At 32.5% G+C, this 18,005-nt stretch overlaps 1 protein-coding gene across 1 annotated transcript; it reads left to right on the forward strand.

Annotated features, from left to right (window-relative positions):
- Positions 1 to 779: 779 nt before the first annotated feature.
- LOC149533742 (uncharacterized) lies at positions 780 to 16,952 on the forward strand. The gene is made up of 2 exons (XM_089805906.1): positions 780 to 840; positions 16,138 to 16,952. The coding sequence occupies exons 1-2, from the start codon at positions 780 to 782 to the stop codon at positions 16,950 to 16,952; spliced, it is 876 nt and encodes a 291-aa protein (XP_089662032.1).
- The last annotated feature ends 1,053 nt before the right edge of the window (positions 16,953 to 18,005 follow it).

Here is an 18,005-nt window from a genome sequence, read left to right on the forward strand (position 1 = left end):
ACTGGTCTAGGGGTTTTCCCCCGCTTCAAAGGATTGAATAGATTACATTAAATTCTTTACATGGAATTTGAAAACAAATTAAGGTAGTAATGTTAATTTCTAGCCACTACTCCCCATTCTACAGCTATAGAAAAAAACTTGATGAGGTAGGCAACATGGATTGGTTGCCCTCACAATTAAGAATATATATTTTATGGCTTCTTAATGTTACATAGAAGCTTTTCTTTCAGCTGATGCTTGGAAAGCTCATCCTATTAAAAAAAATAGAAATTGTGAAAGGTTGGCAGAAGAGATTAATAGGTGCTCCTAGAAGGAAATCATGTCACTAAAATGGACTACGACATCCAGATTTACCATGTAGATATGGTGTCTAGGTCAAGTAGAGAGGAAGAAGATGTCTCCCCTGACACAATATCTATGAATTAAGATTTTGAGGCCTATAGATGAGGGCTCACACCTGCCCCAAATCCATCATATCCATAAATCTTGATTTAGATACCATAGAAGGCCTAAAGGACACAAAGTTGGGTTCTCCCTCACTACATGAAGGACCCTGTTGAGGAAGGAAATCAATCAGATTCTTCTCTTCCCTAAACAAAGAAAGAGGTATGTTTGTAGTATTTATGTTTATATTTTGTTTCACTCCACCTGAAAAACTATATTAGTCCATTGGGATTTCTATTGGATTTCCATGTGTCATTTCAACTAGGTCAGGGTTGTATTGGAATATTGTAGGTTTTCCAAAATCACAATCCTTGTTAGTTTCCTTTATGTAAACAATGAGGTCTCTTCCTGAAGCATCCCCAGTAATAGCAGACAACAATACATGCCCTGTAGAAGGTTCAGGCAGTGAACCACCAAAGATGAGAGTGGTTGGAAGCGTGGGAATGTTGGTGGAACCAATTTGAGGATGCCCATATAAATTATTGATCTCAAGGATTTGGGGATTAATTTGGCAGCGGTGAGCACCAATGTATATTACATCAAGAATGTAGGGTCATCATTGGCCCCTGTACTTATGTTTTGGCCCAGAAACCCATATCAATTTTAATGGGTGCATCTGTAATAGCTTCTGCAATTCAACACCTATTTAAAACTAGTTTAGACATGAGCCTCATTTGGTTATATTGAACTATGTATAAGTAGCTTGTGTAGAGAAGATGAGTAGAGTAGTAATACTAAGGATACTAGGACCCAAGAATATCCTTTTGTCCATACTTGCACCATGAAAAGCCATCGCCTGTCAGCCCATTAGGTCCTATATCAGAAATGTTTGATGCAGGCACCCTTAAACTCCATCTCGAGGTATTTTTCTTGCAATTTAAGAAAAATATATAAATTTATAAAGAAAAAGAAATATTAAACCATGGGATCATAACATAGTAGGGGACATATCTGAGGTGTTTCATGTAGTGATATTTATGAAAAAACTCTACTTATTAAAGTGAAGTTATCTAAAGTCACAAACATCAAAAGGTTACTATCATGAAATTCCTAAATCTTGATGCATCTAATAAAATCATTTTGAATTCTAAAGGGAAGCCATAAATTTAAGACTTGTATCCAAATTATTTTATATCCACAGATTGGAGTTAGCTGTTTATTAAGTTGTTTTATTGTATAGATTTCAATTGATGTTGAGAAGAAGAAAATTCAAGTCCTCAAAAATCTCTTTCAAATCCCTCCACTCCAACAAATGTTGACTCTATTGTTGAACATGTTTTCAGTGGTGTAACTTCCATCTTAGTAAGAGCTAGTGTAACATCAGATGGAAACTTTTTGTTCTTTTTAAATCCACTTGCAAGACTCAAACATAGGTTGTGAGATAACTTGTGCATTTTCTCGGTGCTCAAGAGACTGCTCTTCTAGTTGATTCCATCTTTCTTCATCAAAATTGTTTGAGTTGCCAGAACAATGTATCCCGAACTCCTATCATTCAGAGTATTGAGTCTTTAAACTTGACATGGACCTCATGTAGGCATAGCAGAGGAACTTTGTTTGCAGATGTTTCCCTACAGTCAAAGCTTCCTCAGGAGGAAGAGTTGGTCCAAATGATGTTTTTGATTTCATTTCCCATTCTCTAGAAATTCAACTCCTCCAAGCTCTTTTGTGCTAGTAGCTTCTATAGTTGCTACAAATTTAGATGAATCCAAACCTCCACTAAAGGCATCATCCATACGTTTAAATGCCTCAACTAATGAGGCCTACTCATTACCAAATTCAATTCCTCCATAGTCACCTTAAAACCCCTCCACTCCAGTAATTATAGACTCTGTCGTTGAATTTGTTTTCAAGGTTGTAGACTCTATATTTTTAGTTGATTTTTTTGTGATGTCTACGATATAGGCACTCTGTTGGGGTAAGTTCTCTTCTAGAAACTCAAACATAGATTTTGAGATAAGTTGTACATTTTCTTGGTGCTTTAGAGACTATTCCTGTAGTTGCTTCCAACTTTCTACAACACATACATGATTATCTGTATCTATAGAAGAAAGAAAGTACTATCTTTGCAATACTCTCCCCACATATAGATGCCAAAATAGTGGAAAGTCTTGTGCTACTTGGCCCACACAAACTATATCTAGGGCCATGCAAATTGTTTGAGTTGCCATTGATGTTTAAAAAGATGAAGCTCTGGTGAGAGTTTAAAGATGGTGACTCCAAGCCCTACTGTATAATCCAATTTCTCCATGTGACGTATGATACTATTTCTTTTATTCTCCCAAATGTACTAGGAAAATGTACAGGTTCTCTCATAGGCTACTACAACAATGCTCTCTGAACTCCTATCTTTTTGAATCTCGAGTCTTAAAACTAAACATTGACCTCCTCATGCAGGTATAGTAGAGGATATTTTTTTTTTAAAATCCATCGGTAAGTTCATTAGTATTGTTTACATCATCATTGACTTTAAGTGGATCTTTGTTGGCCAACTTTTTAATTGATTTTTGTTGTGATTTCTAAGCTACAAAGCTCTATTGGAAAAGAGTAGAAGTTACTACCACATCAGTAGAATGATCAAATATGACTAATTTTGAGTGACGATGACTTATAATCCTCTAGTTCTGTAGGCATATCTTTGGTGTTAGTCACAATGGTACCACTTCATTAAACTATTGTAGCTTTTGGGATTCAATAACTCAATTTTTATCGTTAATTAATCCATACACCAATGTGATAGGGATATTTCCCAACATAATTTATATAACTAGTGTAGCAGTACAGTATTAGCTACATGGATATCATGTAATTCTTTTATACTCTATTTTAACTAGGATCCCCAATACTCACGTACAAGGTGTCAAATAAATTGTAGCAATGAGTGTAATGCATTTGAGTAGTAATCATTAGAATTTTAACAACATATTCAACTGTCATTCTTGCATGTGGAAAAAAGAGAGCGAAGATCTAGATGCTAGATTATATTATATAATATCAGTTTGTACCTCAATATTTAACCTAATTTCACCAATGAGGGAAACTCATATTGATGCTTCAAATGCATCTCTAAAATATTCTGAGGGGTATCGATCTTCTGTTATTTTAATGCTTATTGAATATTCAATACTTCTACAAAAACTCATTCGAATTGTCTGAATTTTCAAACATTAAAGATAGATTTAATTGAAAGAAGTGGAATACACAGCATGATTTCAAGAAGATAACTTCAGTATTATTTTAGGTAGATAATTTATAAAAAAATAAATAGTAATATTATATTACTTCTTGAAAATAGTATAATCCTTATAGCTAGAGTGATGTGTGTATTGTAAGAAGCTAAATGAATGTTTCATTTTCAAAATAATAAAATAACAATCTTATATTAAAGTAGATCTATCTCTTTCTAATTATAAAGTAGATCTATCTCTTTCAGATTATAAGCCTCCACCAATTAGATATTGTTCATTGCACAAGTCATCCTCTGTAGTCTACACTAGAGGCTTCTCCCATGCTTTGATAAACTGTTTCAATTAGAGAAAATAGAAAATGATCAGACTATTGATCCTACAATAGATGGAAGAGTTTTACTATTATAATCATTTCTTATAAACTATATTATATTACCTCAACTGCTTCAATGAAAGAAAAAAATGAAACTTAGATTGAAACATAAATGAAATATAAGTTTGATGATTTCATCACCTTTTTTTTCCTTTACCAGTGCATTTGCAGAAGTAAATTGATTTTTTTTTTTTAAAAATGTTAAATGATAGCCAATAAACCAATAACAAGCTTCTATACAAAAGAAAACAAAACTTATGAAGAGGGGTTCTACCATTAAATTCTATATGAATTAAGAAGGTTAATTCTATTATGTTTTCTATCTTAGAAATGGTAATAGAAAGGTTTCTATTTCATCACCTAATTCAATTAGAATAAATCTTTAATTATATTATATTTTATCTTAGATTTGGTAATAGAAAGGTTTCTATTTGATCATTTGATTCAATTAGAATAAATCTTTACTTTAAGTCTATTATATTTTCTTTTAAATTTGGTAATAGAAAGGTTTCTATTTGATCATTTGATTCAATCAGAATAAGTCTTCTTTAATTCTATTATATTTTATCTTAGATTTCTAGAAAAATTCCTATGCCATCATCTTATTCAATTAGAATAAATCTTTAATTTATTGTATACTAATACATATACTAAGATGAAATTAAAATAAATACCTTTTTACATTGTCATTTTATTCTAGATTATAAAATCAACTAAGAAATAATATAGATGTTTCTATTTCAACAAATGTCTTGGTGTCATTAAAATAGAACAAAAAATTGTTTTGTGCAATAACCAACAACCTATATCTATATATTGTATTTGTATATTTTCTTTATAATAAAATCATTTATTACACATATATTGTTGAGAGTTAAGAAATAAAACTATAATGTTAGTATTAACCTAACATGTGTTCTTTTCTACACTATAATATTAAAAGTAAATATTATGACATTTCAATAGATAGAAATTTGGTATATTTTACTAGTAATTAACTTTGTAAAGATAAAAGGAATTTAAGATTTAGAGTTGCTTCTACTTAAATACATAGAAGGTGAAATAAATTATTTCTATTTCAAAAGTGAAAGTGAAATCTGTAGTTATTATATCAAGAGTTAGGATGTTAAATAAATTATTTACTTATGACAATTCAAATCATGAGTTATTAATCATTTATTCCATACAATTTAATTCTAATTGTTACCAATTAATTACATTTGAAATAATGTAAGTTCTTTATTACAAGTTGAATATGTCAAGTATTAATATATAAATTTATATATGAAAAAATCACACTTCTTTTCAAAGTAAATTGTCATCCAAATTTTTTAGACTTAGTTTTCTCTTTTGCACAAATAAAGATAATTCTGTTTTTGTTCCACAATTTTATTATAATAAGGGGAATAAGCCACATGTAATGAATTGGACAATAAAAACATTTCCTTGATCTTTATATTATGTATTTAATAACGTCACTATTCTTTAAAGGATACTAGCTCAATGGAAGAGCACCTATTTTTCAAGTAGGAGGGTGGTGGTTCAATTCCATTGTACCCTAATATGATTAAATTAATGATTAAATAAATTACCAAATAATGCCACATATACTACCATATAAACTACCAAAAATACTATTAAATAAACTACCAAATATACTACCATATATACTACCCAAAAAAGTACTAAATCAACTACCAAATCAACTACCAAATATACTACCATATAAACTACCCAAAAGACTACCAAATATATTACCAAATAAACTACCAAAGTTACTAGATAAACTACCATATAAACTACCAAGTAACAACAATAAATGACTAAATCAATGACCTAATAAATGATTAAAATAGTTTGGTCATAAATTTGGTTGGGAGATAAATGTTTGGCAATAAACTACTATTGGTCACATGATCAAAATCAGTCATATATCTTCAATTTTTAGTAGTTTATTTAATCATATATTGTTATTTTTGTACTAGTGTACCTTCTCTCAAACTCCACTCTGAACTACCTTTTACAATGCCAGAAATGTCCTTAAATAGACCCCAAAAGGTTAAGGATTAGGAATACATTCTAGAAAGTGCTAGTTGGCATCCACCAACCAAATAGAAGGCTCCAGAAGCTACGTTAGAAGTTGGTGCAAAACTAGAAGAATCCAGAAACGATAACCAAACTTTCGAGAGGCATAACTTTTGAATCGTAGCTCTGATTAACGAACCGTTTACATTTTCGAAAAGCTCTCGAAGCGCTCTATAGCCCTATGAGCAAGCTTTGCTCCTCCCCCATTTTGTTGGCCTTGTTCGAGGTCATTTAATGCCCCCAACCTGACTTTGAAGCATTCTTAAGAGGACCCCAGAAACTGAAAAATTGCAATAACTTTCAAACTGTGGGGTCTTTTGACCTGATTCTTTTTCTGGAATGCTCTAAATTACAATTACATTCATCTAGCCAATTTACACCCTCTAATTCACCAAAATTATTGCTCAATTATATAGTCCTTTTTTTTTGCATTTACACGTATCCCAAGGTGTTCAAATACTCTATCCTAAAACACTGATAGTGGAACTGAGAGAGTTGGAACCTTTATTTGACCCAAATGGGTATCCAGAAGTGAAAAAACATGAAACAGAAACTATTCTAAGTACATTTTTTGGGTGACACAAGATTTCCCTTATACCTCTAGATGCTCTTGTATCAGAACTATCATAGGAGGGGTTGGATGTGCATATTAGTTGTCTAGATAGTATAATGCATAATCTCTATTTCCTTATAGGTACAATATCATCCTACTTTTGCATGATGAAAAGTTATCTTTGTTTAGCTTAGGAACCTCTCTTTTATATGTCTTTAAATCTTTAACTCAAGTCCCTTCAAATTTTGTGCTTCGAGCACTTGGTTTTGATACTAATTATCAGATAACTAGGAGGGGGGAAGGGGTGAATCAATTTTAACCAATTATCCTATAGGCCCTTTAAAAACTTTTCTAGAAACTTAACACTTTCAACTTCCCAATCACAAGCTTGGTAAACTAATCAAACTTCACAATATCAATTTATTTAAACTTCACAATATAATTGTTCACTTTCTTTACAAATTATTTGAGTAAACTTAATGTGTATAATGACTTACAACAATAAATGATATACATGAAATAAACATGCAAAAAAATCAACATCCACACATTTTGACACAAGTATTTAACATGGAAACTCTGTAAAGGGAAAAACCACCTAGGACTGACAACCCAAAATTTTCACTCTTTTAAAGTGAGCTTTTAAAAATTGTTGATGTGACCTTGTTAGAGGATTTACACCAAATATCATCTAGACCTTATTACTGCTCAATATGAGTGGCCTTCTCTAAAGGACTTACAAGCATTCAAAGAGTGACACCATGAAATTGCATTTACAAATAAGACAATTAAGTCCACTTGGTTAAGAGATTGTTTTCTACAAAGATTAGAGAGTAACAATAAGAGATTTTTTTTGAAATAGGAACTACCTTTTCTTGATCAGATCTTTATTTATCTCATTCATTCTCCTCTATTCATCCTCTTCCATCCTTTTGACTGATCCACTCACATACAAATCAACTTTGCACTTCACTTGCTAGATCTCACAATGCTTTGCTTCTTGATTTCACCTTCTATCTTCTTCTTCACACATAACTTGATCAACAAAAATGCACATCTTGTCCATCCCTTAAATAGACAACTTATTGTCACTTCACTAGATTCTTCTATATTTTTTTGCTTAACCACAATCATTTGATCTTCATCCAACTTAGATTCATTGAATCTAGACACTTAGTTATCACACCATCACCCTGAACTTTGTGCTTCATTTCAAATCATTAAATCTCCTTCATCGAATCCTCTTTCAATTTCTCTAACCATAGATCTCGTAACTAACTTCATCCTTATCTTTGAATATTCTTGATTAATCCATATTTTCATCAACTGTTGACCTCCAAATCAATTCTGTCCAAATTGTTCTTCTTTCCCTTGCTCGATTAACACTGCACTTCACTTGGTTAATACTAAGCTTGGTTAACATTGTCCTTAGTTGATTAATACTCGTCCTCCTTCATTTACTTTACATGTGCTCGGTTACAACTATAATAGGTTGGTGACCACAAAGTTCTTCATTCATAGACCACAGTGTCCAGCTCAGTGCAACATGCTATCTCTTTGTCTTCTCACTTCATAACTTTCTTATATGTGATCTCAACACTAAATCAAATCATGTAAAATAATCAAATTAACATTATACTATGAAAGTCTAAGTCATCAAGTGCCCATTGAAATCCACACTTTTATCAGACTTTCTTCAAATCCTATTCATCATTCAAATCCTATTTATCAATAAAATGATATGACACTCTTTTGAATTAGCATAATGTCTCACCAATCAAGATTGACATCAATGGCAATTTAACAACTAATATAACTCTTTCACAAACATTAACAACATTATTAGTCAGGGCTAAGAATCTCCCCCTTTGGCATTGATTGAAACACATTATTACATATTATTACATTATGAAACAAACCATCAAACCAAGATAAACATCTTTAGCTTTGACTTCATCAGGTTCTTTGCTATGCATCAAGTACTCTTTCTCGATGTACAACTACTCAATATGTGTCATATCCCCATTTCAAGATAGAATTTTACTAATAATTAGATAATACAATATTATTAAATAAATAATAAAGATATATTAAAACTAATACTAAAATATAAAACAAGGAAATAATAATAATTTAATCTATATTATTAATAAAATAATATTTAGTATGATATTTTAAATAATTTTAAAAAAATTAAATTTTAATAAGTAAAGAAAGAAATAAAATTAAATACAAGAGACAATATTGTAGAAAGTATGTTAATTTTCTAAATTGAATTTAATAATAAATAAAATAAACACAAATATGTAAGTAAATAAATAATATACCATAGAATAATATAAATTAACTAAATCTAATGAAAAGTCAAGAGATGTTTAACAAATAGACACAACTTCTTAAAAATAAGATATAAAAGTGGGGAGAGTTTATTTTAGAGAGAAGAAAAAAGGAAAAATGGAAGAGGAAAGTAATATCATGAAGAAAATAAGGAAGTGACGTTTTTTGAAAAAGTATGAATGATATTGAAAGGATGTGAACCTTCGAAAGGGTCATAATTATGAAAAGTTGTGACTCTTCAAAAATATTGTGATTATAAAGTATTGAGATTTTTCCAAAAGATTTTAATTATGAAGTGTTATGACTTTTCGAAAGGCTTATAACTATGAAGTGTTGTGACTTTTCAAAGGATTTGTACTATGAAAGATTGTGACTCTTGAAAAAGAAGAAATGAAAAAGTGTATATTTTCCTTTCCTTATAATTAGAAAATGAAGAGTTTTGGAAAGTAAATAAAGAGTTTAGATAATCTAGAAGGAATAATTCATTGAAGGGCCGACTAAGGATAGAGCCACATAGACCAAAAAAAGAAGATAAGAAAGGTATATTTATAGGTTATATTTATTTAATTATGTTTATGAATTTATTTATATTTATGAATATAAGTTAATTAATTATTAACTACATAAATTTCTTACAAAATGATTTAGAACCCATAGTGCCAATATAAGGACATTGCTCACCTATATAAATGGCTATTGTGTCAGTGTGAGAGATGAGTAACCTTGTATAAATGGCTAGATGAGAATAAGATAATGGTCAAAACTATGGCAAGAATAATATATCTATAATTTTTATTATTTAAATCTAACATTTATTTTGAAGGTATTAGTATTTCAAATCAACCCTAATAGTGGGGACATTAAAATATGCTCCCTGTGCTCGTAAGGGGTAAACTTCACTATTCAACACCGTCTTCATATTATCCCTCTTTGGGTATACATCATGTTATGTCCCCTTTAATGAAAATAATCATCTTCATGCATCCTTTATGGATTCCTCAATTGGTGTCATACACACACAAATTCTCCCTTGTTTTACTTGATCTCTCCCCCTTGATTGCTACCTTCATTACTCTCCCTCCTCTTTGAAAACAATGCCAAAGTTAACTATACGCTTCAATGAGAAACTTATAAAACCTTATACCTTCCATGTGCTAATTAAATATTCTGCACTACATTTATTTTTACAACTCTAGGATAGTTCCTAAAGAGTGAATACATGCATCAACTCCATAAAGATATTCTTATCATCCATGAATTGATGCAACATACACCTTCACTTAGTGAACATTGCATAGGGGAAGGACCCCTAATTTACCTCTTAGATACTCAAAAGCATCCATATGAAATGACTTTGTGAATATATCTTCTATTTTATCCTTGGACTTCACATACTCTAATTTGAGTTGTTTTTCCCAAACTTCATCTCTCAACTAGTGATACTTGATAGATATGTGCTTTGTTTTTGCATACATCACAAGGTTCTTTGATATATGAATAACGCTAATATTGTCAAAATAGATAGTAATAGGTTATATGACTTCCTATTGCATACCTTCCAACAGTTTGATCCACACAATGTTTAAACAATTTATTGGAGCAACTACATACTCAACTTCAACAATGGACTGAGAGATACATCTCTATTTCTTGCTTATCCATGCTACCAATATTTCTCCTAAAATGAAATCTCCATCATTAGTACTCTTTTTGTCATCAAAATTGCCTGCACAATCAACATCAATGTACACTCTTAGCTTAAAATCTCCTCCTTTATTGTACCATAAGCCATATTCTTTAGCTCCCTTCAAATATACGAATATTATTTTTGCTATACTCATATATGTCTCTTTAGGATTGACTGAAAATATTTATACTATCCCAACTACATGTGTAATATCAGGTCTGCTACGAGCTACATATTACAGCTTTCCAATCATAGATTTGTACAATGTCTTATTCACTTCTATAGATTTTTCTTTCTTAGACAAATCACATCCAGTGACCATAGGGGTGCCAACTAGTCTTGACTCATCCATGCCAAATGTTCTTAGTATCTCCTTGATGTATTTGGACAAAGTAACATATATTCCTCCTTTTTCTTGATGAAATTATAAATGAATAAAGAACTTTATCTCACCAAACATAGAAATTTCAAATTCCTTACTCCATCTGATCAACAAATGACTTGCACAACAATTCATCTCCTCTAAATATTATGTCATCTACAAATATTTCTAATATTAATACCTTTTTTTCAGCTTTACTCTTCAAGTATAAGTTACTATTATCACTACTTTTGACAAAACTAATTTTGATAAAAAAGGAATGTAATCTTTCATACCATGCTCTTAGTGCTTGCCTCAATCCATAAAAAGCTTTGTTCAGTTTACATACCACACATTTCTATTTTTTATCCACAAATCCTTTAGGTTGATCAATGTAGACCTCTTCTTCCATAATTCCATTAAAAAATGCAGAGTTGACGTCCATCCAGTAGACCTTGAATATCTTGTATGTGGCCTGTGTCAATACTGTTCTCACTCTTTCCAATCTTGCAATGGGTGAAAATGTTTCTCCATAGTCAATTCCTTCTTGTGCATAACCTTTACACACAAGTTTGGCCTTGTTTCTTACAACTTCTCCTTTCTCTTTCAACTTGTTTGTGAAAATCCACGTTGTTCCAATCACATTCTTGTCTCTGGGTCTCAATATCAATGTCCATGTGTTGTTCTTCTCAATCTAATCTATCTCTTCATTCATTGAATTAATCCAATATTCATCTTCAAGTGCATCTTTTATAGTTCTTGGATAAAACTCAGAAATAAAACATGTATTATCTCTTCACTTGCGTCTTGTCATGACTCCAATAATTTTGTCTCCAATTATTTGATTTTGCAAATGGTGCCTTCTGACATACTTTTCTAAAAAAGGCTTGGTCCTTCTTTCTTCAACATTATCATCACTTAGTAGGGGCTCCACATTCTTCTCAGGGTGCTCTGTTTGTGGCTCAAGTACTCCAGTATATTTCTTAGTTGCTCTCTATTGTGGCTTTGTTACTCTCCACAATAGAACCTTATCTCTCCTTTAGAACAACCACTATACCCTTTTCTGATTATTAGTATAGGTTTAATAAGTCCTTTGCATAGGCTTCAAATAATTCATGCATAAGTTGTGTGACAAGATCGAAACATATCTCACTAATCCTAACTCCTCTTAGACCAGGGTTCCTTCCAAGTCTCCAAATGTATCTTAAATTGAGGGAAGTGGATCAAGATACCTTCTATAATTTCACTATACCAACACCAACCCATTTTAAAATGACTTTAAAAGGTCTATGTTCATTCTATTATACTTGGCTCAGAAGGGCCTAATTGGCAATCAGGTCAACCTAATAGGCATTTTCAACTTATCACTCCAATATTCCAAAGGACTCTCCAAATAACTAAGGTTTCATTTACCCTTTTGGAAGTTTTGTAAGATTTCAAAGTTTTAGGTCCCAACTCCTCCTTATGATTGCCTAACCAATTACTAGGTCTATTAGGCCAGTTAGACATAATTAGGCTTGTATTACAAAGAAAGTCCCCTCAATGGCTTGATCCAACCAAAGTAGTAATTCCAAAAGTGTTTCCACACCTTATAAACACCAATTCTACCCTTATATCAAATATATCCACCCCCCTACTTGTTTATTCAATAATTTGCTCTCTCGAATTGGTCAAACACATTGAAATACTTGAATAAGGCTTCCTTGTTTGCAACACAAACAAAGTTTTTTTGCCTAGATCTTTTGGAATTTGATAAAATACATCCTCCCCTTACATCCCCCCAAATGACTATTAATTTTCCATGGAAAGTTTGCAAAGGAGGTCAAATTTTGTGTGAAACCCCTAAGATAGTGAGGGTTTCATACCCAATCTAAATATTTTGAATGTTTCTCCTTTAATTAGTCACCAAATTCAATTAGACAAAGACTATATTGATCCTAGTTCACACATCTATGAATTTAATAGGTTTTATAGTTAGATCAATCCAAGTCACAAAGTAACATACTTGAGAACATAAAAATGCAAAAAAATTCAATTTCTTCTTATTGCTTCTTCACACAAATTTTACATATTTTACCTCCAATTGATCAGAGAGGCCATAAATAAACCAAATACATCCCATACAATAAAATTTCAAATTATCTAATTGTTGGAGGTGGTTTGGCACCCATTTTTGGAAAGTTTTCGAAGTTGTAACAAATATGGTCAAATGCCATTTTGATAGCATTGCAAATTTTGCAAATTTTGTTCCTATCACCCAGGACTTCACCAAAATCACTTCTAATTGAACCAAAATCAACCAAAAACATCAAATCCAACTTTTCTATCATCCCAGTAATTACTTGACCAAGTTCAACCATGTTGGCTTATCAATGCCAAACATGGAAATGACTTTACATGTAGATCTTATTACATTAAAAATTTGGTCACAAGGACCATAATGAAATTCCTATGCTATTTACATTATTTTCTCTTGACATAACATGAGTCTTCAAGTTTTTGCATCAGGATCATAGGGTGCTCTTGCACTATATTCCCTAGGTGACTTTATATCAAGCCTACTTGAGATAAGATCTTCTAAACTAGTTCTATGCTTCTTGATCTCTACTTGATCCATCCAAACTGTATCTTCCTTTGGAAGTCAATGCCATTTTACTAAGTACTATTTTTAGGCATTTTCCCTTGTTTTGTTCACAATCCTAGTATCCAATATCTTCTCAAGTTTTAGGGGTTCTTGAGGTGGGAAGTCCTTGTTTAGTTATTCACCTTATTGTACATCCACATCTGTACCTCAATTCACATATTGCTTATAGGGTTTTAAGTCCATAACATTGAAAGAATAAGAGACTAATGTAAGAGGGTAATTGAAGGTCATATGCATTTAACCCCTATTTATGAAGTATCCTACAAGGACCAAATCTCCTCATCATAAGTTCGGTATGCTTGCCCTTAGTTAATATGTCCATCTTTAGATATACCCAAACTAGATCTCTAACCTGAGATTGAACACCCCTTCTCTTCCTATCTACCCATTCCTTATATTTTGTTGCAAACTTTGTTGGAAACCACAATTGGAACTATTGTTATGTTGTTATTGATGCCAAACCCTACTGTTAAGACATTTGCTAATAGTGTAGAGTGCCATATCATTTCATTATTAAAGAGGATTTGAAAAGAGGAGATAGCAAGGTGAGCTAGTCAAGTTGTTGAGAAGAGAAGAGAAGTATCATGGAATTACAATGGGCACTTGATAAGTTGGTCATTGACAAGATAATGTGTTGTTTAATCATTACATGAAGTAAAGAAGACAAGTGAATTGATATATGAAAGAAATGAGAAGAAGTTAAGCAAAAATCTAAGCTTGTCAAGTACCAACATCGGTCAATCAATGAAGCAAATGAAACAACTAAAGCAGAAGATTAAGGAACTTAAGAAGAAGCCAAACAAACAATATAAGTGGAGTGATAGTTATTGCCAAGAAAGCCGATGAAGGAAATGTCAGTATCAACCAATCAGGATAGTGAATGTCGAATAAAAGTTTATAAAGTTTTGCTATAATATTTTTTAATGTTTGCTAACCCTAAGGTATGTGGGCCCCATCTAGAAGATGAAATCCCATTAAATCTCTTTGTTTTCTCATTTCTATTCATTCCATGGTTTACTAATTTTTGCAACAAGAAGAAGAAGAGTGAATAGCTCATAGAAGGCTGATTATTCAAATGAAGATAGTGTGTTGAAGACAAAAAGGAGTACAGAGCAAGAAGAAGAGAAGCAATATCTTCAGCTTGTTCAATAGATTTGTGAAGCAAAATGTAGGGTTTTTCATGGTTTTTTAATTTTATTTTTTGATTTTTCAAGTCAAGATCATTATTTTTTATTTCTAGTTTGTAGCTTTTAGTTCTTACTTGAATTTCATTTCTAGATTTTAGTAAATGTTTCTTATTTCATTTCCAAATTTTTGTTACTTAAATTTTACTTTTAAAAAATAGTGATTTTGAAGAAGGGCATAGGTTGAAAGCATGTATTTATTTTATATATATTTTTTTCCTTTTGTGAGATGCAATGTGAAAAAGAGCTCCCAAGGTAATTTCTTAGGTGGGTTAAATCACAATGATGATAAGATGGATTTAGATGCTCATTCTCATAGAAACCAAGAAGACTATAATCTTGAGGCTGAGCATGATAAAGAGAATGAAGAAATAGATTCAAAATCAACAAATAATTGGCCACTTGGTCACCAACTATAGACTGCCCCTCCACTCTTTTGGCAAATTGGGCTAGGGGCAATTATGACTCCAAATCTCAGACAATTTTTAACAAGGATAACTACACAGACAACTGCAGGTGGTGGTACAAGGAAGTGGATGTAACATTTGTAAGATAGAATGGTTTGGGAGCATCACTAGAGTGAATGCACATTTCATCTTTTGGATAGCAAAAGGTGTAGGTGCATGCAAGTTTTTGATGAAATCAAAAAGATTGCATTGCAGAATTGAATTCACCAATCTTTGGGGTTGTCTAGATGACTTTGGCATTGAGGTACCTACCACCTTGACTGGTAGGAAACATGTTTAAAGTCTTTAGCAAGGGCAACCACATTTTTCTACTCCTAGTCATAAAGGTAGACCACAACAGAGACTGACTATATCATTTGCAAGGGCAACCTCAGGTCCTTCTACATCTAGCACTACGCTTGAAGCATAGTTCACCAAGGGGAAAATAAAGATGTCATTGAAAGTAACCCCATTGCCGATTTATTTCATGCCCACCTGAGAGATGAGATAAAGGAGGCCATTAGTACATTTCTTTTTTCCAGTGGCATACCTCTTCATGTGACACACTCTCATTATTACAAGGAGATGATGCGACTTGTGGAGAGGGGAGGATGACCGCCATCTGTGCCACTAGGTGAGCACAAATTGCTGACTACAATCTTGGATAAAGAGTATGCCAAGATTGCTTTAGAGAAGGAGAACTTGAGGCCTATTTAGGAGGAGTATGGTTGCATCATCATCATGGATGGGTGGATGGACATTAGGAACCAACCACTCATCAATATCATCATTACATGCACAAAATGATCATTTATTCTAAAGGCTATTGATTGTTTAGGGCATCAAAATCATGCTGGTTTTCAATTTCATATACTTCATGATGCTATTGAGGATGTTGGGCCACAAAATGTGGTCCAAGTAGTGGCAGATGTGACACTTGTGTATAGAGCTACATGGAGACTTGTTGAGACAACTTACAGACATATTTGGTGGACTCCATATTGGGTGCATGGCATAAACAATGTAATAAATAACACGGGGAAGATTCCCCAAATTAAGGGAGTAGCGAGTGATGCTAGAGATGTGCAGATGTTTATCTACAATCACCACAAATCACATGCCCTTTTTAAGAGCTTCACAAGGAAGGAATCCCTGAAACAAGTTGAGACCCGATATGCATCCTACTTCATTCTTTTGGAGAGAATGATTGAGTTGCAAGAGCCATTACAACTCATGGTTATGACGAATGAGTGGAATAGGTGTTATGGTTCCAGGATAGAGCAAGGGTTGAGGGTGAAGGAGATTGTGAAGAGCAATGTATTTTGGAGTGATGCAAAATATATTCTCTCTTTCATCACTCCAATTTTCGATGTCATCAAAGATGGGGATGCAAATGCAACTACTCTTGGAGAAGTGTACAAGTGCTTTGATGCTATGCTTGGCCAGATGAGGGCAATTGTGTGGAAGAGGGACCCAAGTTTAACATTTTACACTGAGCACAATCAACCAATTATTCAGCGTAGATGGGACAACCTCAACACTCCCTTACATATGGGTGCTTATGCATTGAATCCAAAGTCATACATGCCTAGGCTTGGGAGAGTTACACCACTGAATGATGATGATGTAATCTATTATCAATTTCAAATTTAGTACACTTGCACTTGAAAGTTAGAAGTTAGTACAGTTGCACTTATGAATATTTAATTTGTTAATTTATTGATTTTAAAATTTGAATTTCAAGTGAAGGAACGATTCTTCAAGTGCATTGATAGGATGCATAACATTGAGATAGCATGGAAGAATCACACCGAGTGGACCAAATTTGCTACTCTTACGAGCTATCCAGCTAGAGCAAAGGCCAACAAAAAAACAATGGCACAAGAGTTTTGTGGTGGAATTGTCATGGACCCAAATCAATAACTACCGCACTAGCCATCTATCTCCTATCTCAAGCTTCATGTTCTTCAACTTTAGAACCTTTACTTTTCACTTTTAAATTTCAATTTCACTTTTATTTTAGTTTTTTAGTCATGAATTTCAATTTCAATTTTTTGATTCTCATACTAGTCATTTGATTGTTATGATGTTATATGATGATTCTAGTTCTTCAGCTTCTGAGAGGAATTGGCCTACTTATAGCTTCATCCACTCTCTTAAGAAGAACACACTTACCTATGATAAAGAAGAGAAGCTATTGGTTGTACATTGTGCCTCACGTATCAAAGATCACAAGACACGTGTGTACAAGGAGAGCCTTGCAACATGATGAGATGTAGAGCCAGAGGAGCCCTCACGTTGATGAGGATATATATACTTCTGATGCAAGGTTCATTGGTATTCCTCTCATGACTCTTACACTTGAAGAGGTTGAGAGTTCAGAGGATGAGGTTATTGAGCTTGAGGCTCAAGTTGACATGGATGATTAGAGGCCTCTAGGCAGCCTCTACTACATTTTGGCAGCCCTTGGCCCTTTAATACTTGACATTTTGTCTTTTGATTATATAGTTTGTAATTGAGACTTGGATATTATCATATTTGTCATTTGAAGTTTGAAACATTGAATATTGAACATTGTGATCATATCATGGTTGTTGCTATTTGATGTAATTAAGTTTATGATGCCATTGAATGATTGATGAGATAATGATACTCATACTTTGATGCTATTTGAATCTTCAATCTTTGATTATTTTAATTTAAGTA

Source organism: Cupressus sempervirens, chromosome 10, assembly GCF_028749045.1.
Source record: "Cupressus sempervirens isolate cs-2001-9-10 chromosome 10, ASM2874904v1, whole genome shotgun sequence".
NCBI lineage: Eukaryota > Viridiplantae > Streptophyta > Pinopsida > Cupressales > Cupressaceae > Cupressus > Cupressus sempervirens.